The sequence below is a fragment of the Artemia franciscana genome, chromosome 3 (assembly GCF_032884065.1).
Source record: "Artemia franciscana chromosome 3, ASM3288406v1, whole genome shotgun sequence".
Taxonomy (NCBI): domain Eukaryota; kingdom Metazoa; phylum Arthropoda; class Branchiopoda; order Anostraca; family Artemiidae; genus Artemia; species Artemia franciscana.
Window position 1 is genome coordinate 48,097,022 of NC_088865.1, and position 21,432 is coordinate 48,118,453.

Sequence of the window (21,432 nt, forward strand, 5' to 3'; positions counted from 1 at the left end):
TTTATTCAAAAAATGGCACTGACAATGAATTTATTAATCTCCTAGCCGAGCTTTGTTTAAATTTAACTAAAAACAATGTTCAACTGCCAGAAGTCATTAACCAACAGACAAAGCAACATCGTTCACTTTTACATGCCCTAGCTTGCAAAAGAAAGAAAAAGATTTTAAAAGAAAACGACTTGTTCAAGTGGGTGGTAATTTCTTTTTACTGCTGCTAACAATAATTGCGGGATTTGTAAACAGTATTCTCTATATGGCAAAACCTTTCAAATTGACGCCAATAGAATTCGTTCTTTCACCAGAAGACCACTTTGAAGATAATCTTGATGAATTTACTAACAATGAGATAATTGCAAACTCGACGTATCGACAAACATAAACCTTACCATAAAAGACCGCTCAAAGTAAATGTTATTGATCAACCTTAACCTCAAAGTTAGGAAACTCTTAAAACGCGAAAACCAGAAGAACATCCATCTAAAGCTTAATCAGTTATTATAGACCTAATACCTCATTCGTATGGTGAGACAAATAAAAGAATCCTAACCTATATCGCTGAAAATGAATGTGAAGAAATTGATGACAAAAAGAGTAAAGTTATAATCCATGGCAAGAGTTACAATTTAATTGATTTGGTATGAGAGCTAATTGCAAATTGTAAACGACTTAAACTGTAAACGACTTAAACCATTTGATATTCATTTGTATAAGGTTTTTAAAGTGATCAAACGTTCCAAAATGTCTTCTTGGGAATAAAAATGTTTTAAATTCATTAAAGGAATATGGTCAAATTCCAAAATATATTTTAAATCGTATTTGAGAAACACTAGCACCCAAATTGGGGGTAATCTTTTACAAAGCATCAAATGATAGCATCTTGGTATCAGTGCATCACCTATTAGTATTTAAAAGGGTAGCGGACGTCTAACATCTTGTTAAAGTTCAAAATGGCTCAAATAATGTATCGTTTTTAGGAAATTATTGGCAAAGTGGCGAGGTTAAGCTCCCTCACAACATTTGCCCAGGTCACTGGAGTTAAAAAGAATTTGGTGACGGAGTATTTACAGAGTGAACCTAGTTACACTCTTCATCGAAATCATAGAGTTAACTGTGGTCTTTACCAAATAACTTAAACCTTTTTTCATTGCAAATATTACCTGCAGATCTTTTGATTCTAGGCAAGATTCAAAGACGTCATAATAGGTCAGTACAAGTATATTTGACTTTTAATCAGTGTTTTTAGTCACTAAGCATGTGCTGTGCCATTTTTCTCAAAAAGAGGTGACGAAGTTACTAAAGTACTTGAATCTAGCCTTGAACAGCATTTATATAGAAAATATCAAACAGATCGGGGATGTGAATTGGTTAATCCACATTTAAAAAGGCTTAATTGAAATATAATATAACACTTATCCATAATAATAGTTCAATGAAGGCAACATTGCCTGAACGTTTGATAAGAGCAATTCGAGTTTTAATCTCGAGATATTGTACATTGGAAAATACTGCTTTGATTCAATATTTAGATAAAATAATGTTTATTTATAATCAAGGTCCTCATTGATCCCTGACCAATCATAGTCCTCCTGAAGTTCATCGCAGCAAAAATACACTTGAAATTTTTTTTACAATATTCCAATGAAGGAAGGCATGTGAAAAAGAAGAAACTTAATGTTGGTGATACAGTTCGAATTAATTGAACAAGTAATCTTTTCGAAAAAGGGAATCACTTATGGTCCACCGAACATGTCAAAGTGTCAAAAGTCTTAGAGGCCAAACCTGTAATGTATCGCCTACGTGATACGAAAGATGAAGAGATTCTTGGTGGTTCTTACGAGCATGAATCGAAAAAAGTTCTAAACAATGGAACGTATCAGAATGAAAAGATATTAAGGAGTGAAACTCGCAGGATTAAGAGAAAAATGCTTGTTCGCTGGTTAGGATAAAACTCTGATTTTGATTCTTGGGCTGCCGCTGAATATGTTCACAATGCCTAATGATTTCTATGTGACATTCATGTCCAGGGTTTCTGACCTACCCTATGAGGATGTGAATAAAACAAGCGATTTTTGAACAAAACTCTCCCCCGGCATAAACTTTGATGGAAAGTATGAAGTTGCTTTTGTTGAATGTATACTTAAATATACATATGATATCCTGAGAAAATATTGTACATGTGATATAAAAGTTTGACCGCATGATTGTCCGCTTGTTACCGAGGAATGGACAGAATCAGTCAACTTGAGCGAATATTCATTCATCGCATTTCCATACAAAGAATATGGTATTATGACTGATTTGTATCGTGCAATCAATAGAAGAATCTTTGCTCGTAACAATGGTACATTCCACTTTAACTATTTAGTGGAACAGGGCAAGATCTGCATTAGCTCCTCCTTGACAAACAAGTGGCTCATCTCGATGATCTTCTTAGTTTTAAAAGAAATATAATCAATGAAGCGCTGGAACCATCAGTGGTCGGGAAACTGCTTTTTTTTAGATTATACACCTGGATTCTCATCAGACGATTGTATCCTTTGTCGAGACATCAAGAGTTGGTAATACCAACATCCCCTTCATGTGTTTTCTTGATCACAAGAGAGATGGGAGGAGTAACTGATCAGGGTAACTTTCAAACGGATGCGCAATATAATTTGTTTCCGTTTTGATTAGTATGTCAATAAATTGACTAAATGCCTTGTGAACATGACACTAAAGTCTCAGACAATATTCCAACACCTGAGGATCATTTTTCATTGTAGTCAATCATTTTCTTAGGGAAGATTCTCTTCTGCACTGACAATCTTTGAAAACTATCATCTAAAACTAACTATTTTTCCAAAGTAACAAGATTTCCTATAATTCTCTGTCTGTCAACTTTACTCAATTTTAATCCTGAAAATCTCCCTACTGACTATAGACTAACAAAGAATAAAGATTCTTTCTACCCTTTTGTCACCGTCCTATAGTCTGGATACCCGATAAAGCTTGTCAAAATTGGCACCTGAGAGATAGGAGCGGTAACCAATTATAATATCTAATGCGAAAAACATTTTTCGTAACTTTTTTTCTTACATAGTGATTCATGGTTCATTGAATATACCTGTGGGTAAACTATCATTGGCGGTCGTAAAGTTTGCATTGGGTTTGTTTTTCATCAATTCATCTTTAATCCACTTGTGCTCTTTTTATTTTACTTGTGGTTTCGCTATCTGTTACCACGTTATTTTTACATAGATTGCAGTTACGACATCTAGACAAGATATTTTGCATGATGAAGTTGTGAGGGTACGCATGTCATCTTTATCATTGAATGGTAAAATTAGGAGGAGGGAATGACATTTACCAAGTGGTAACATGCTAGGAGCATCTGTAGCAAGGAGGTGCCTTTTGTGTTAAACTAATAGTTTTATCTTTGCGTTCTCTTTCAACACTAACTTCTCTGGTGATGTTACTCTCGCATAACCATCTCTATAACACTGGAATTTTCTCGGTAGTCCAAAGAAATTTAACTCCTTACTGTCATGACATTGGATGCATACATATCCAATAGTGTTACCATTAACACTTGTTTTATAATACAAAATTTTTCTATGTCGGCATTCAATACTACTACAACGGTCTCATGTACACAAGTCTTCTTGGAATATTTCATCTTCACTGATAAGATGTAGACACCTTCACTTCAAAAACTAAGATGTAGATATTTATCCTTCCGATCACAAACAATACTGAAGCAAATCGTAAGATGCAATAAGCCACGCAAGGTTACGTCACTCTTAGTAAACTTAACAAGTCATGCAACTCCTATTATGTAACAAGCATCTGCATCTTGAAGTAAACAACCCCTATTTCGTAACAAACAAAGAAATCCTTTGCATTAGTAAACAAACCACTATTGTTTAACAACCAAATAAATAACGATTTGGTGGAGGCCCTGAGGGTTTTCCTAGCCCTTGCCGGTTTTTTTTTTTATTGAACAATCAAAGAAACTCTGATGTAATGTCTATGTTTAATCCATGATTTAGTAGGGCCCCTGAACTCTAACTATTCTTACTACGTAACACCCAAAGAAAAATTTGCATTAGTAAATAAACCTTACAAACGGGACTTTCCCGCTGAACTAGCCGACTCTAACAAGTACCATTACATAACAAGAACCTACGTCTTGAAGTAAACACACCCTATTACGTAACTACCGAATAAATCATGAAAGAAATAAACCCTATTACGACACATACAGGTGTACTGTACCGTTATAAGCGCACTATAATCAAACAGTTCGTGGTAACAAACTGTAGTAAAGAGCGACCCGGCTCAATATTAAACAAAACTCTAAAAAATGGAATTTTGATGCTAAAAGATACATCAAAAGAATTGGATTTTTATGCTGATTCTAAATGTATAAGTTTCATCAAAATCAGTCTTTGTCATCAAAAGTTACGAGCCTGAGAATATTTGCCTTATTTTGGGAAATAGGGGGAAACACCTCCTAAAAGTCATAGAATCTTAACGAAAATCACACCATCGCACTTGGAGTATCAGAAAACCCTATAGTAAAAATTTCAAGCTCTTATCTACAAAAATGTGGAATTTCGTATTTTTTGCCAGAAGACAAATCACGGGGGCGTGTTTATTTGCTTGTTTTTTTTTTCTCAGGGGTCATCGTTTCGAATAAGTGGTCCTAGAATGTTGCAAGAGCGCTCATTCTAACGGAAATGAAAAGTTCTAGTACCCTTTTTAAGTAACCAAAAAAATTGGAGGGCACCTAGGCCCCCTCCCACGCTCATTTTCTCCCAAAATCAACGGATCAAAATTTTGAGATAGCCATTTTGTTCCGAATAGTCGAAAACCATAATAACTATGTCTTTGGGAATGACTTCCTCCCCCTCAATCCCTGGGGGAGGGGCTGCAAGTTACAAACTTTGACCAGGGTTTGCATACAGTAATGGTTATTGGGAAGTGTACAGACGTTTTCAGGGGGATTTATTTGGTTTGGGGATTGGGGTTGAGGGGAGGGGGCCTTGTGGGAGGATCTTTCCTTGGGGGAATATGCCATGGGGGAAAAAATTCAATGAAAAGGGCGCAGGATTTTCTAGCACTACTATAAAAAAAATAATGAAAAAATAAACATGAAAACGTTTTTTCAATTGAAAGTAAGGAGTAGCATTGAAAGTTAAAACGAACAGAGATTATTACGCATATGAGGGGTTCTAAAAATACTTTAGCATAAAGAGTGAGGTATTTAGAAGGTGATAAACACTTCGCTCTATATGCTAAAGTGCTTTTAGTAATTTCAACTATTTATTCTACGGCCTTTCTGATTCAGGGGTCATTCTTAAAGAATTGAGACAAAACTTACGATTTAGTGTAAAGAGCGAGGTATTAAAGAGGGTGCAAACCCCCTCGTATACATAATAAAAATATAAGAATATAAAAGTTTGTTACGTAAGTTAATTGTTAAGTTACGTATATTTTTTACTAATAAAAATATTCGTTAAAAATTAAAAGTTCTAGTTGCCTTTTTAAGTAACCGAAAAATTGGAGGGAAACTAGACCTCCTTCTCCACCCGTTATTTCTCAAAATCGGCTGATCAAAACTAAGAGGAAGCCATTTAGCCAAAAAATAATTAATATACAAATTTTATTTTAATAATTTATGTGCGGAGAGCCAAATCAAACATGTATTAATTAAAAAACGTTCAGAAATTAAATAAAAAAACTCAATTTTTTTAACTGAAAGTAAGGTGCGACATGAAAACTTAAAACGAACAGAAATTACTCCGTAAATGAGATGGGTTGTCCCCTCCGCAATCCCTCGCTCTTTACGCTAAAGTTCGACTCTTTGCCACAATTCTACTTTAAAACAATTGAAAGCTTTAGCGTAAAGATCGAGGGATTGCGGAGGGGACAACCCATCTCATATACGGAGTAATTTCTGTTCGTTTTAAGTTTTAATGTCGCACCTTACTTTCAGTTAAAAACTACTTGTTTTTTATTTAATGTGTAATTTTTTTTTAAATAATGCCATGAAATCCGGCTCCCCCTCCATTTAAAATTCCCTTCCCCTACGAATGTATCTGAATGCAAAGATCTTATCACGTAATCCACCACCAGAAAAGTCTTCCCCACTCAAACTTTTCTCAGACTCTTAACTTTTGATGGGTACTATTAAACTCGATGAATTTTGCATATTTTGAATTAGCATTAAATTTCGATTCTTTTGATGTATATATTGTTACCAAGACTGTTTCTTAGAATCTCGGCAACTGAGCCGCATGAACTATTTGAAAAAGACAGATTTAATATCTAACAGTTCCGAATAATTTCTTTCAAAGACAAAGACCATGTGAAAGGTACTCTCCTGCAATCCTATAACACTGAGTCCCTAGAATAACGGGCTGGAAGTAATGCAATTAAAGGCACAATTTCTTAAGAAAATTATATTGTAATTTCTTATTGGAGAATATATTATCAACTATAATTTTGTTGTTTAACCTCTTTGGAAATCTATCAGGAAATTAAATCATGTTTGTAATCTTATTAAAGCGAAGTTCTGGGTGTTTTTTGCTGCTCACCCCTTTTGGAAACAATATTTTGTACAATATTTTTAGGGATATTGTCTTTTATATATTTCAGGGTTATGCCTAACCGTGAACTATTGCCATACGGAAGTTTTGCAAAGGCAGTGCTGGAATTTAGACTTCTATCTTTGGTTGATGTCAAAGAATTGCGTATGCTTCAAACAAGACGAAAATTTTAGGCTTTTACTTTCGGCAAACAAATCATGAGATAATAACATTATTCACAAAAAAATTGCCAAATAAATATTGGTTATTTCATGACAATTCTTTGAAAAATTTTCCCTGTGTCTGCCACCTCACTACGGGAAAGGAATTACTGTGTTTATTCAGTACTATGACAGCCATTATTTTGCTGCTGACGGATATATACACATTTTACGGCTTATCACGCCAACAGCTGTCAGTTGATTACCTAATATGTCTTAAATGTCAATTTGCGGTATTTCAGTAGAATCTTGGAGTCGCCGCAGGCCAGGTGAGTAACCTCTTTGAAATACAACTGTTACAAAATGTATATTTTATTTCCCCAGAAAGTGGAAAATGCTGTAACATTTTAATTAGCAGGTGATCTTAAAGGTATTTTAATTAACAGAAATTGTATTGTTCTTAATCCTTAAGATTAACCTAATTTGCATAAATGTTTTGATTGGGCTTATACTAATGGGGCTTAAAACATTTTAGCTGATGAGGGAAAGGGTGAGAACAGTAACATCAAAAGCTAACATCAATTTGCAATATAATATCTATTTAGTACCATATTCCGTTTTTTAGTCTACAAGGGAGCTAGCTTTTAAAATAGGTGCCGGGCTAGGAGAGGAAAGGGCTTCTAATCTTAGGTTTTTATCCAACAGTCACATTTGAATTTGATAATTTCCTCAGTGTCATAGCAAAAGGCCATATGAGACAGTTTCACATTTTTAGATAATTTCCAAAAACCCTACACTAGGCTGTTCCTAAAAAGGGATCAGCAGGGCAAGATGTTCAATCACATTTTAAAGCTCCTGATCTACGTTACACCACTGATCCTCCCTTTGAGAATAGCTTAAGAGACGATTTCCGAAAATTGCACACTAGGCTGTTCCCAAAGAAGGGATCAGCACGGCAACGTGTGCTTAATCACACTTTGAACCTCTTGATCTACGTAGCACTACTGATCCTCCCTTTGAGAACAGCTTAGATAATGATTTCAAAAAACCACACACTTGGTAATTCCCAAAGGGGGGATCAGCAGGGCAATGTGTATTAAATCACATTTTGAGCCTACTGATCTACCTTACACCACTGATCCTCACTTTGACAATAGCCTAGGAGATGATTTCTGAAAATTGCATACTAGGCTATTCCCAAAGAAGGGACCAGCACGGCAACGTGTGCTTAATCACACTTTGAACCTCTTGATCTACGTAGCACTACTGATGCTCCCCTTGAGAACAGCTTAGATAATGATTTCAAAAAACCATGCACTAGGCTATTCCCAAAGGCGGATCAGTATGACGATTTGTGTTAAATTACCCTTTGAACCTCCAGATCTACAATTCACTGCTGATCCTCTCTTTAGAATAGTTTGGAGGCTATTTTTCGGAGTTTTCTCAGAAGGGGGGGGATATCAGATAGCCTTTAGAATCCAAAAAGCAACAGTTGTTTACTTCGAACAGCTTGTAAAAGCTTTTAACATTTACGCTTGTTATGATTTGCGCCGAAGAAGGTGCTGTTCATGACCACAGAGGAGGTACAAAACTTATAACATTTCCCTAGATAAGAAATTCTTCAAATTACGCCGTCAAAATAAATTATTAAAATAACTATATATATATATATATATATATATATATATATAATCTTTTTCAAAAAGAAGGTTATTTAATTTACAGCCGAAACAGCCAGCTGTTGAATGTAAAGTAAAAATCGATAACTGAATGGTTAGCAGAAAGTTATATTTAGCCTACTCAAAAGTAAATTATTTTTAAAATGAATTGTGAATTAAGATTTTGGTAGAGAGTTTCAAAGAAAAAAGACATTTGATCGCATACATGACATAACTGACGGTTTTGCACAGAAGCACAAGGTCTTTTGAAAGTTTTTACATCTGGTGTACTTGAATTATTTCTTGTTTTGTTATACCTGAAAATACAAACCTAGTAACCCAGTATAACAAACCCAGTATAAATGATAATATTTTTTTAGTAACTCTGAAAAATATAAAATAGTAAAAATATAAAAATATGCATTCCAAAAAAAAATAATTGTAGCCGAACAATTGTATAATGCTGGCGGCATTACATAGTCACTAGGTGGTCACAGTAAAAGCTAAGCCATTTTGTAGAAAAATACAAGTGTCTAATTTATTGTATTGGTAACGGAAACAGATACTAGTCTCAGTTCTCTGAAGTTGAATCATAAAATAAAATCTTTATTTATTAATAAATATTATTAATTAATTTTAATAATTATTTTATCTATAATAAATTTATTAATAATTGTAAAAGTATTTTTTTAGATGTCATGCCCAAGAGAGTTATGGACTTCATGCCTTCTGGTAAAATGGCTTAATACTCTCACCCACCTCAACCTAGAATTCTGGGTAGGATCCTGTTTTGGGGTTTCCTAAGTTTTGGTTCATAAGATATCTGGTTAGTAAAAATCCTTACCTGCAGTGAGTATATAAATTTACGTTAAATATTTAAAAGCACAAACCTTTCTTCAGATTTTTAATCCACTAAAACTTGAAAGTTATGACTAAATCCTCCACACTTTTTTTTAAGAAAAAGTCCTGTGTATATCTTTAAACTTGAGACTTATAAAAACACTAATTCCATCCAAGATACACAATTGGCAGTATATTCTAAGAAAGAACCACCTGACGTCCAGAGCCAGGCTATTTCCAGAAAAATTTACGTGAATCGAAGGCCGTTACGAATTTGATTTAATGGAACGGCGAGAAGTTTCCGGTCTGTGATACACTATTTAAATACAGTTTCTAAACACAGAGAAAAATACATACTTATTTCCTGAAGGGTCAATTTGGAAGTAAAACTTGGTTGTGTTCCAGAATTCCATCATCATTAACTATGACCAATTATTTGTTATTGCCTTTAGTTTAGAATGGAGGAATACAAACTAAATTGCTCCTCTGATTGCTTTTATAAAATAATGGGTAGACTTATTTATGTCTTAATATTGATTAAAGAAAACAAGTTTTTTTCAACTGAAAGTAAGGAGCAACGCTAAAATTGAAAATGAACAGAAATTTTTCCGTATATGAGAAGGTTTACTCCTCCTCAACACCTCACTCTTTACGCTAAAGTTTTTACTTAAATAAAAGCTTCTTATTGTTCTAATTAAACGAAGCTTGTCTTTTAGGAGTCGTTCCGAAAGAATAGGGACATATTTAAACTTCAGCGTAAGGAGTGATGTTTTGAGGAGGAGTAACCCCTTCATATGCGTAATAATCTATGTTCGTCTGAAGTTTTAATGTTGCTCCTTAGTTTCAGTCGAAAAAACTTGTTTTATTTATTTAATTTCTGATCGTTTTTTTAATTATCCCAGGAAATCTGGCTCCACCTCCACAGAATAATCCCTCCTCTCTACCATTTACCTTGCCCTCTCCACGCGTAAAACTGAGTCAGCGAAGAAGAAGCAAAAGAATTTTGTATAGACATTCTGGAAAATTCCTCCAGTGTAAAATTTACCCCTGAAAAATTCATCCTCTGGATAATTCCCTCCCCATGGAAAATCCTCCCTGCGTAAAATCCCCCCAGCAGATTATTGCCCCACCCCAAAAAAAATGTATATATAGTCCCTACAAATACTATACGTAAACAGTCGGCAAATTTTATAACTAAAAGACCTTTTACTAGGGGCTGTGGAGGCTCATGACATCTCCAAAGGCGTAGTTATTTGTTCTTTCAACTATGCTGAACAAAATGGTTATCTGAAAATTTTTACTACACGACTTTGAGAAAAATTGGGTGCGGAAAGGGACCTAGTTGCCCTCCAATATTTTTGGTTCCTTAAAAAGGGCACTAGAACTTATAATTTCCCTTCGAATGAGCCCTCTCTTGATATTATGGGACCACTGGGTTGATATGATCATCTCTGGGGAAAAAAGTACAAATAAACACGCATCCGTGATCTTTCTTCTGGCAAAAAATACAAAATTCCACATTTTTGCAGACAAGAGCTCTACAGATGAAACATCTGCAGCAGGACTGAATCTGATGATTTGATTATCATTAAGAGTCCATGACTTTTGGGGGGTGCTGTCCCCTTTTTTCGAAAAACACGGAAATTTTCTCAGGATCGTACCCTTTGATCGTTAAGACTAAATGTAATTAAACTTATATATATATATATATATATATATATATATATATATATATATATATATATATATATATATATATATATATATATATATATATATATATATATATATATATATATATATATATATATATATATATGAAATCAGCATAATAAGCCGATTCTTTTGATGTATTTAATGGTATCAAAATCCTATTTCTTAGAGTTTCGGTTACTATTAAGCTGGGTCGCTCCTTACTCACAGCTCGGTATCACATACTCTTTTCTTGTTAGACACGTTGGTCACTGCTGTTCATGTTTTTTTCTTGTTACTTGTACTTTCTTTTTTGCTTTTTGTCTTTCCTTTGTTTTTTCTTCTTCCTTTCTTTCTCTTTTTATACTCTTTTAGTGCATTTTTATAATGTAAAGAAAGAAAGTGAAATAAATTATTATTATTATTATTATACACAAAAAAATAGTTCATATTTGTAGTCTGCATTTTCAAAACAGACATTGCTAATAAAGGTTTTTATTATATGTTGCTCTGGAACTAAAAGAATAGCAAATAATAGTAAATTATTATAACTGATGCCATGCTTAAGTACTGGAGCTCAAATTCTCGAAAGTTTTGAAACAAATATAAAAAAAGGATTTTTAAGTTTAGAAAAGTAATAAAATCTATGATATGGGGCATAAACAAAGCTCTAAGTTGTTTTAGCCCTTTGCTAAATGCTTTACGTATTTCAGCCCTAGGGTATTCTTTTTATTAAATACGTTAGGGAGCCCAGAATCAATTTTGAATAGTCATTATGTCTAATAATTTTTTTGTCATTTTCTAGTAACATGTGTTGTTCTAAAGGGGCATGGCCAGGATTTAATTTTCTAAGGGGTACATTATTTCATTCGAAATGAGGGGCTAAACAGTGATGGAAAGTCGTCAAAATGAGCGATCTGTAATTATTCTTTGATTTTATGACCAACTTTTACATAGTGGCATATTGTTTTTCAAATTTCACTTAAGATATGAAACTCTGTTTGTAATCAGGTTACGTGATTCTTGTTAAAGCAAAAGGGATCTTCATTTATTAAATCAAATAACTTGTTCGGATGGAGTTCCAGAAAAATAAAATAAAGGCATAAAATATTGTAGAAGTAAAAATATGCATTGTATAAGAATAATAGCTCCCCGTCCACAAACAGTACTATATTGTGACGGCAGTTTAACTCATTTAAAAAAGAAGTTAAACAAACAAGTTTATTTAGGTTCTACATAGTCCACATACTTTCTTTAAACTTTTGAGTCAGGGTTTAGGAGATCTTAGAACCCCGCATAAAATTCTCTTATAGCTTTGTCATGCACCAGAAACTTGGACTTGAAAAGGAAGAAGCGATACTAGATCTTCTATGTTATCTAGTCGCTATTTAAAAAACACCCTGAACATATTACGGATACGTTGACGATTCCAAGATTTTTGAAAAGATGAGGGGATAGCTAGCTAGAATTTTGATAATATTTGGTAATAACACAGCGATTTGATACCATGAGAGGGTGATTTCTATTCGCAGTAAATTAGATGATTCTTGTTGGTGTATTAAATAAATAAAAAACTAACTTTTTTAACTGAAAGTAAGGAGCAACATTAAAACTTAAAACGAAAAGAAATTACTCCGTATATGAAAGGGGCTGTTCCCTCCTCAACACCCCGCTCTTTACGCTAAAGTTTGACTCTTTCTCTCAACTCTACTTTTTAAAACAGTAAACCACTTTGGCGTAAAGAGCGGGGCATTGAGGACCCCAGGGACTGTGGGGGTCATGATATCTCCAAAGGCATTGTTATTCGGCCTTCCAGCTATGCTCAACAAAATGACTATCTCAAAATTTTAATCGGAGGATTTCGAGAGTAAAAGGAGTGTGGGAGGGGACCTAGTTGCCTTTCAGTTTTTGGTCACTTAAAAATGGCAATAGAACTTTTAATTTCTGTTTGAACGACCCCTCTACCGATATTTTAGGACTACTGGGTCGATAAAATTGCCCCTGGGGATAAAATAATAATAATAAACATGCATCCGTAATCTTTCTTCTAGCAAAAATATAGAATTCCATATTTTGCAGATAAGAGCTTGAAACGTCTACATAAGGGTTCTCTGATGCGCTGAATCTGATGGTGTAATTTTCATTGAGATTCTATGAATTTTAGGCTGTGTTGCTCCTTTTTTCGAAATTAAGGCAAATTTTCTCATGCTCGTAACCTTTGATGGGTAAGAATAAACTTAATGAAACTTGTATATTTAAAATCAGTAGTTTATTCATATGGACGATATGCTCCTTTTTATCAAAAATTTAGTTAGATTTCGATTTGTATTGGAAATTCTATAATTTGAACATTTTGAAAAGAATTTCAAATGTAATGTTGAAAATATTGGTAATTTCTTGGTAGTTTGAAAAAAATACCGGTTGTTACTGTTACATTTTTTTAACTTTCAGAGCCCATTAATGCAACCAAACGAAAAAAAAAACAAAACAAACAAGAGACCGAATAAAAAACCAGAAATAAAAGACTAGAAGAAAAACTATTATCGAACTAGGAATATAGGGGAGAAAGTGGTACGGAGGAGTGATTTCGAGCCAAATCAGATCAGGAGCCGACTTTGTCTTTCCAAATAATTCGTTTTTCTCTAATGTAAAATCTGAAAAATTTAGAGAATTCATAGAAAAAGCAGTTAACTTTAATTTTCAAAGCGTTGTAAAAACTTCAATCTTCATGGACTCCATACTTAAAGCAGAGTTTTTTACGACATCGTGGATTTCTCTCCAATTATTTTGGAAAAAAGCGACTCTCTAAAGCTAAAGTTTCTTGTTAAAGAAGGTAGAAAATTATCATAATTAAATACAATTGCTACTACTCCCAAGTATTATATCTATTTTGCATGTCAATGCTTTGTTTTCTATCTTTTGCATTTTTATGGTGTTATATTTTAACAAGATCTTACGCGGCTGTAAGTTATTTCTTATAATTTTTTTAATTCAAAATTTTGAACTAAAAAATTTAATTTTTTCCAAAACTTAATTTAAATCAAAATTTAATTCAAAAATTCTCCGAAAAAGCATCATATTCACTGGAATTGAACTTTGCTTTATGTTTAAAACTGTAATAATAGTAGTTTTTACAAGCTTCTGATACTTTTTTTTAATGGTATTTTTTACTCTAATACAATAACCCCATAACTTGGAAATAGTCTATTTTACCCTATATAGATTCGGATATATGAAGTAAACTGAGAGTTTAAACTTAACTCAGTTGTTTCAGTTACTTTTTTGATTAGAAAAATGTGTCTCTTTCCAGACTGAAATATTTTTCTTTCACAGATCCGAAACTCTTTAGTTTAAAAACAACTTTTGAAATGTATGTCTGATTGTCAGAATAGTATCATTTTTACTGAAAGACATTAACGGCGAAAAATTTTATTTTTGTTTTACAAATATATGTCAAAAAAGTTAACCTTTAGGAGTAAAATGAAGAAACGTTGCATGGAAAACACACCATTAATTGTATATTTTACCAACAATCCAGTGAAACGATTTTTTAGTATATCAGAGAATATAACAATTAAAAATGAACATTCTTAACAAAAAGACAATATTGATAAAATAAATGACGAAACATTGCACCATTTTGTTGTAAATGCTTATCAGAATTACGTGGAAAAGACCGTTTAAAATAGATTTATTTTAAAGGCAAAAAACAAAATCAAACGAAACATCAAACATCATTTATATGAGCTACCTTGCTAGGAATGTATCTTTGCTCACTAAAAGAGACAAAGAGCGAGAGAGGGGGTGGGGGAAGAAAGTGGAAGGGAAAGAGATAATGTGTCAAAGAGAGACCGAAAGAGAAATGAAGGGAGAGGGAAAGAGAGATGAGGGAAACAGATAGAGAGAGAACCAGTAAGAGAGAGGGGGGAGAGAGAAAGACCGAGACAGAGACAAAAGGAAAGAGAGAGAGAGAGGAAGAGAGAGGGGAGTGAAAATTGAAAAAGTCTCTCTCTGCCTATCAAGCTCATTTGCCTTGATTTGGCGATTAATCATCTTGATCTTTCATCAATCATATATCGTCTATTTTACTTGATTAGCTATTGAAAAAATCCTTTTGCACGCATTTTGTCTGTCAGTTGGCACAGAAAAGGTAATCTATTAAATTCTACCATGCACTTATCTAAGGTAAAAATTTTGATACTGAACTCCCCTCTAGATTTTTAAATAATTTAAATAATTTTAATGTAAATAACAACTTAATTGTAATAGCAATTTGTATTGAAACCATGACGGATTCTCGCCAAATAAAATTTCTGGTAGAATCTTAGGAAACATCTTATATTACAGAATTAACTAAAAACTGTTTAGGTCTTAACTGTAAAAAAAAAATAACTAAAAACTGACTTAGGATTTGTTTCATTTTAATTCTAACTATAACTTATACGGGTATAAATGATTATGTCATCCATAATGGGTATCAATGAATCAGACTCGTGAGCTTTGATAATTGTATGTCATTAAAATAGAGACCATTTTACTATTCTCTCGCTTGCAGTGACGAGGTAATACATTCACCTATTTGCCATTTTTATCCTCTTAAAGAAATGTGTCTTCCAATCAATCTCTCTCTGTCCCTCTTTACTCTGAAATCCTAAACACACTCTCTTATTTCATTCCAAGCAAATTCCACGTGTTCTATTTCTGTAAGTCTTGAACATACGGCGAAACGAATGACATAAATTCCTCTCAAAACAGATGGCACTAAATGTATCTTCTTCCTCTCATTTATTCTTTTCAGTAGCTCCTTTGAAAGCTCGTTGTCACCCTGTAAGCAAATTTTGCATTTATTCAAGATTTAAACTTTTTCTCGGGAATCTACTAACTATCATTTTTAACCATATGACTATTGATAAATTTGTTAAACAGTCAACTATTAAGTTCAAACACTATAATAGCATTTGACCAAAATAACAAACTGATTTCGAACATTTTGTCCATCATCAAAAAGCAACAAAAATTTTGCCTTTTTTCCTTTTTTTTTCTCCAAACAGCGATCTTACCGTTTAATATCCTTAGCATTTATATATTAAGGCCTGAAGGAGTTTAGTCATTTTTCACGATCCTTCAAAACTATGAGAGACTTTAATTTAATCTTGAATCCCAGGACTTATGGACAGAACTATATTTGTTGATCAGGTCAGTAAAAAACTAAATATTTGACAAATACTGTTTTTGATATTTAATGATCTGAAAATTATCACCTCATTCTCTACAAGGTAAAATATTTTAGTCTATCCAAAATGTTACTTCTTGGCGTAAATGAAAGAAAATCAGTTTTATAATTATGACAACGGAATATTATTTTTAGAAAGATTATTTTTGCACTAATTTTGATTTTAAGATTAATTTTAAGGTAAGCAAAGATTATTTTAAGCAAAGTAAATACAGTGTATTATTGTTTTTCTGACCAAGGCCTTTTGTACAGAAGGAGTTGTCAAAATTTTGAAATGACCTCATTCGATTGGAATTGAAAGTTCTAGTGTTCTTTTTAGGAGTCGAAACTAATTGGAGGGCTATCAGATCCCCCATGTTTATCATATACCCAAACACATCTGATCAAAATTTTGAGCAATTAATTTTTTTCAGCATAGTTGAAAGGTCTGGTGATTACCAAGTCTGACCAAGGCCTTTTGTTTATCCCACGTTAGAATTTAAGCCCATCCCAGAGCCCTTTGGGCAAGGGTTATAAGCTATGCAATTTGTCCATTGCTTAAACATAGCATATGTTATATGTTATTGAAAAAATTGGGCAAGTTTGACCTTAAATTTCCAAAAAGACAAAGATCGTTCAGGTGAACTTTTAGTTGTCGTTGTTTTTGCTCTACTACTATTTTTTTTCTGTTCAGATACTGATCGAAACTAGGTTTTTCAAGTCTGGTTTTCCAGGCTTTCAGAAATTACTTTCTCTTTTGTTCTATAAGTTGGTGGTACATATCAATTAGACTTACTTAGTGGAAGATTTTACTGTCTATGTGAATGTAATCTGGTCTAAAATATCCTAGTCATGTGGACCATTCTGGGCTTCCATTCGGCTAAGAGAAATTGATAGAGACATGTTGTCAAATTTTATGGACAAAAGTAATATCAAGATATAGGTAAGGTTTCAACTGCTTCCAAATTTTTCTTATTTAGAAAAATATTGCCCTATCACGACAATAGTTCCGTCATTCAATAGGAACGTTATGGCTAAGAGGTTGGCGTGCTGGGTCAGGAATCCTTTGTCTGAGGAGCATGGGTTTGATTCCTGACGTGGCAAGTTATTTGGTTCGGATCAGGAGTCGGTGGCGAGAATCTGTAAGCTCAGCCAGAGTCGACCCATCTTTGAATGGGTGCCTATAGAAATCTGGGGTAGGTTAGACGGAAGTGTGTGCTAAACTGTCATACTTACTTTACTCACATTCAATAGGACTAAAGCCCCAATATTATTTTCAAAAAATGCCAGACAGATAGAAAAATTCTATCAATATCACAGATCTTTCTTTATTTTAACTTTTTTTTACTGTTTACATTTAAGTTTTACTTCTGGATAATACAGGAAAACATACTTAAAATTTGCGTGCCCAGTTTGTTACATTACATCCATGATTTGTATTTTGCCCTGATAATCAGGAAAGACGCTTGCGCAGAAGCGTTAGATTAGATTGACACGTTGTAACCTCTGTATGCATGGATAAAAAAAACTGTAGTAAACTCCTTATAATATTTTGTTTCAACTTCATTGGTTGAATTAAATCCAATACCATCGCATGATGTTTAAGATGACATATAATCAGTAATCTGCATGCCACAGTTTCAGCATCTATTTAGTTTTAGGCCCCTCCCCCTAATAAAGAAATTAGATCTTTGTCACCCTAAGATTGATCTGAAAGTTTTATAATTTGGAAGAGATGAAGAACAATTTAAAACAATTTTTAGTTTACATTTAATTTTCTTTAATTTGTACATTTACATTTTTATAGCTCCTGTATTTTGCGGACAAAGCATTATTTATAATTTAAATGCTAAAATTGATTCATAAATCTTTTTATAATATCAATGGTATTCTGCTATAAAAGTTGTATGTGTAAAATCCTGCGATTTAATTGAAAAATTTGAAGACCTGAAAAGGATCAAAACCAAATGAAAGGAGTAGCTATTTAGTTGATTAAAATCTTAATATAATTTACTATTTCAAGTCTGATTTAAACTTCTGTATTTCTTGGTAAAGTATAATAATATATTAAAATTGTTGCAGATTTCACATACTCAATTATACCATAACAATCGTTAAAAAGTGCGAATAAAATGTTGAAAATGAGCTGAAATTCGATTAGTGACAAAAAAACTTTAAACAATTTTATTTTAAATGTATCTTGGCATAAATTATTCATTAATATCTTAGGCTAATTTCTGTGCCGAAAGCCTCTAAACATTTCTAAAATGACTGAGCTATGCACCTTTAAACACCATGGTTTTGTGGATGGTTTTGTTGATTAATTGGATTAGTTTGACGCTAGTCTTGAGATAAATGAAGACGAACCTAGAATTCACTGAGCGCACATTGTTCTTGATAGGAAGTTAATTGCAGATAAACTGTAAGCCTCTCTGTCCGATTTTCTTGTTACTGATTTTATTTTTTGTTCCGTTTCACCGCTCGCAAGGTAATTTTTAAAAAGTCCACGCCAGTTTAACTATTTGGTTGATGAATCCCAAAAACAGAGTGTATCATAGCACTCAGTTTCAGAAAATGGGTCCCAAATTCTAACCATGAGTTTAGTAGAATTTTGACTTTTTCTAAAAATGAACGAAAAATTCCTTACGTTTATTAATCTGTTTGTAATTTTTTTTCATAGAATGAAAGCATGACTATAGACTATAGCATGACCATAGTTTCGGCTATAGATTTAAACTTGAGAAAAATGGAAACATGAGAAACATGGAGTTCTCCTTTGGTATACAAGCCGAATATCTTAACCTAGGTAAATAAAATTCTTATAGACTTTCAGGGGAAATGATCGGGTTAATTCCTGAAATTTCCATTTATATTTTTCAATTTCTTCTTCCGAAATATTAAAATATCTAGATCCGAAAAGTAATTGTTTATTCAAGGCTACTATGCTGTAACAAAACTCAATATATCTGGATAAAATTTGCAAAATATTGTCAATAAGTTCCATAGCTCTGCCTTTAAATTCATAATTTATCTTCTCTGCCTCCAGCTGCTTTTAGGGGTAAGGGAAAGCTTAACTGCTGAAAGATTAGTCATAGTTTACCTCAACATGCTTTAGCTCGTTGGACCCAGAGGCGCAACTAATACTTTATCTCCTAGAATTTTTGTATTAATACCGTATGAGAAAAATAAACTCTTAAGCAATTATCCAATCTTACTAGAGCCCTATCCAGATAAAAAGATCGTAGAGTAAAAGAGAGCAAACCCTTGCTCATAAGGATAAAAACAATCAAATAATTAGAAAAAGAAAATACAGGTGATTAACTGCAGGTGAAATGATTTAAAAAAAAACTCCTTAGAAACTAGTCAAGAAATGTTTTTTTCTTAAGAGCAAATATCTACCCTATTTATGTTTGTCTAAAATTTGATCCGCCACCCTACTAAATTTTTAGCTACCTGCTAACAATTTAGATTAGCCCAGATTAATTAAGTAGCACCTCTTGAGCAATTAAGTATGAACGTGTATGAGCTTGAGTGTGAGTATGAAAGATAATCCTATGAAGGCGTGACAAGCAGAATGATCAACGCTAAAGGTATAAATAAGCATAGACATGCTCAGGAGACAACTTCTTGAACTACAGCTACCTTCTCATAGTTTTCTGGGGATATTTTGCTATTTCCAATTTCCAACTAGCCCTTTCAATTTCCAATCGAAAGACCCCTTTTTGAAGTTTCTACGACATTCCTTCGATACGAAGCGCCCTGGTCTAAGAAAAAAAAAATAATATATTATTTCTACATTACTCTTTACTTAGGCAGCACTATCGCGCCACCTATGATATTTATAAGTAAGTTCATTTAATAAATCAATTACGACTAGAGCGTATTATTAAAAAGTGAAATTTTTTATTTCGAACCGTATATCTACACAAATTGAGATATGATTACCCTTGCTAGTAAGTTTTCGTCTCATGCATTAAGAATTACTTTGCATGCGGTATATTGCAAAATTATTGCTTTTAAGCATGATGATTGATGCTACAATGCTAGACATAGCTGTCAAGGAGCTGATGGCGAAAATAGAGGCAATATTCCAGTCCAGTCGCCATGCACTCAACTCTCTCGAAAAGACGAGAAAATTGCCGAACTTGGGATTAAACTGGGTGAGCAAAGCATAGAACTGGGCCCAAGGGATCAAAGGATTCTACAGCTGGAAGTTAGAGATCGTCGAGTTAACCTTGTATTACACGGTCTGGAAAAAGAACGACGAAAAGAGACTCTCGAAAGGAAAGTGAAAGATCTAATTGAATGTAAACGTTCAGTATTGGAGAATATTGTACTTTCTTGGTCATACAGGGTTGACCACAAACCAAACAGTGTTTCTAGGCACATGTCGTTTGCATCAGAGCATGATGTACACACAGTTTTAAAATCCGTCGGTGAACTGAAAGGTTCGGACATGAGAATATGTACTGATCTACCTCTGGCTTTTAACGCCATAAGAGCTGAACTTTTAAATAAAATGAAAGCAATCAAGGACTCGAAAACTTATAAGTTCGTTTGTCTGCGACATAAATGGACTGAATTAAGGCTCCAGGTAAAGAAAAACGAGCGTGATGCTTGGTTAGTTAGTCTCAGTAAGATGATATGAATATGTATAGTTATATCTCCACTTGCGAAATGCCATGGCAATTGAGTGAAGATGCAGAATGCATCGCCTGCGGAAGCTCTACTGGTTCTTTCTTGCGTAATTTTTCTTTGTATTTATCTCTTTTTTTCTTCATAAGTCCTTTCCCTCATAAAGGGGGTGTAGTTGATGAATGTTCTAAAATTCCGGGATTGGCGAGTGTTTGCTGTCTTTGCGATTGTTCCTTTTATCAATATTTGTTTCTTTTGTGTTTGACTTCAAGGTTTTTTCTTCCTTCTTTTTTGCATTACTCAAGGCTCGGTTTTTGGCGTATATTTTCTTGCTCTTTTAGGAACACAGTATGATACTGATAACCACCCGTTGATGATGTATCTATCATATCAACTATCTTCTTCACTCATTGCTCCAGAATCCCACCTAGGATATTTGGTAAGTTGAGTTTAATTAGGTCATTCAACTCACAGGCAGGAGATTGAGAAGTTTTTGAGCGTGTTAGCTTTGTATGTTACTTAGGATTTACCGTTGATGAAGACCTGTCATTCAAGCACTATCTTAGTCATCTTCAGTTGAAATTAAGCAGAAATGTTGGAATGATGCGTCAGCTGAAGTTTATTTTACCTTATAATACATTGAGGTCCGTCTATTTTAGCTTAGT

General features: G+C 33.5%; 2 protein-coding genes across 2 annotated transcripts in view; both read right to left on the bottom strand.

Moving 5' to 3' along the window:
• Positions 1-9,481, bottom strand: part of LOC136025346 (kinectin-like) — a 159,654-nt gene extending 150,173 nt beyond the window's left edge. Inside the window, exon 1 of the mRNA XM_065701273.1 lies at positions 9,279-9,481. The gene's annotated coding sequence lies outside the window, so the exon portion shown is untranslated. The remainder of the gene's footprint in view (positions 1-9,278) is intronic.
• A 4,114-nt stretch (positions 9,482-13,595) lies between these two features.
• Positions 13,596-21,432, bottom strand: part of LOC136025347 (aromatic-L-amino-acid decarboxylase-like) — a 70,821-nt gene continuing 62,984 nt past the window's right edge. The window contains exon 10 of the mRNA XM_065701277.1: positions 13,596-15,745. Within this exon, the coding sequence (XP_065557349.1) occupies positions 15,572-15,745 (174 nt within the window). The 3' untranslated portion in view covers positions 13,596-15,571. The remainder of the gene's footprint in view (positions 15,746-21,432) is intronic.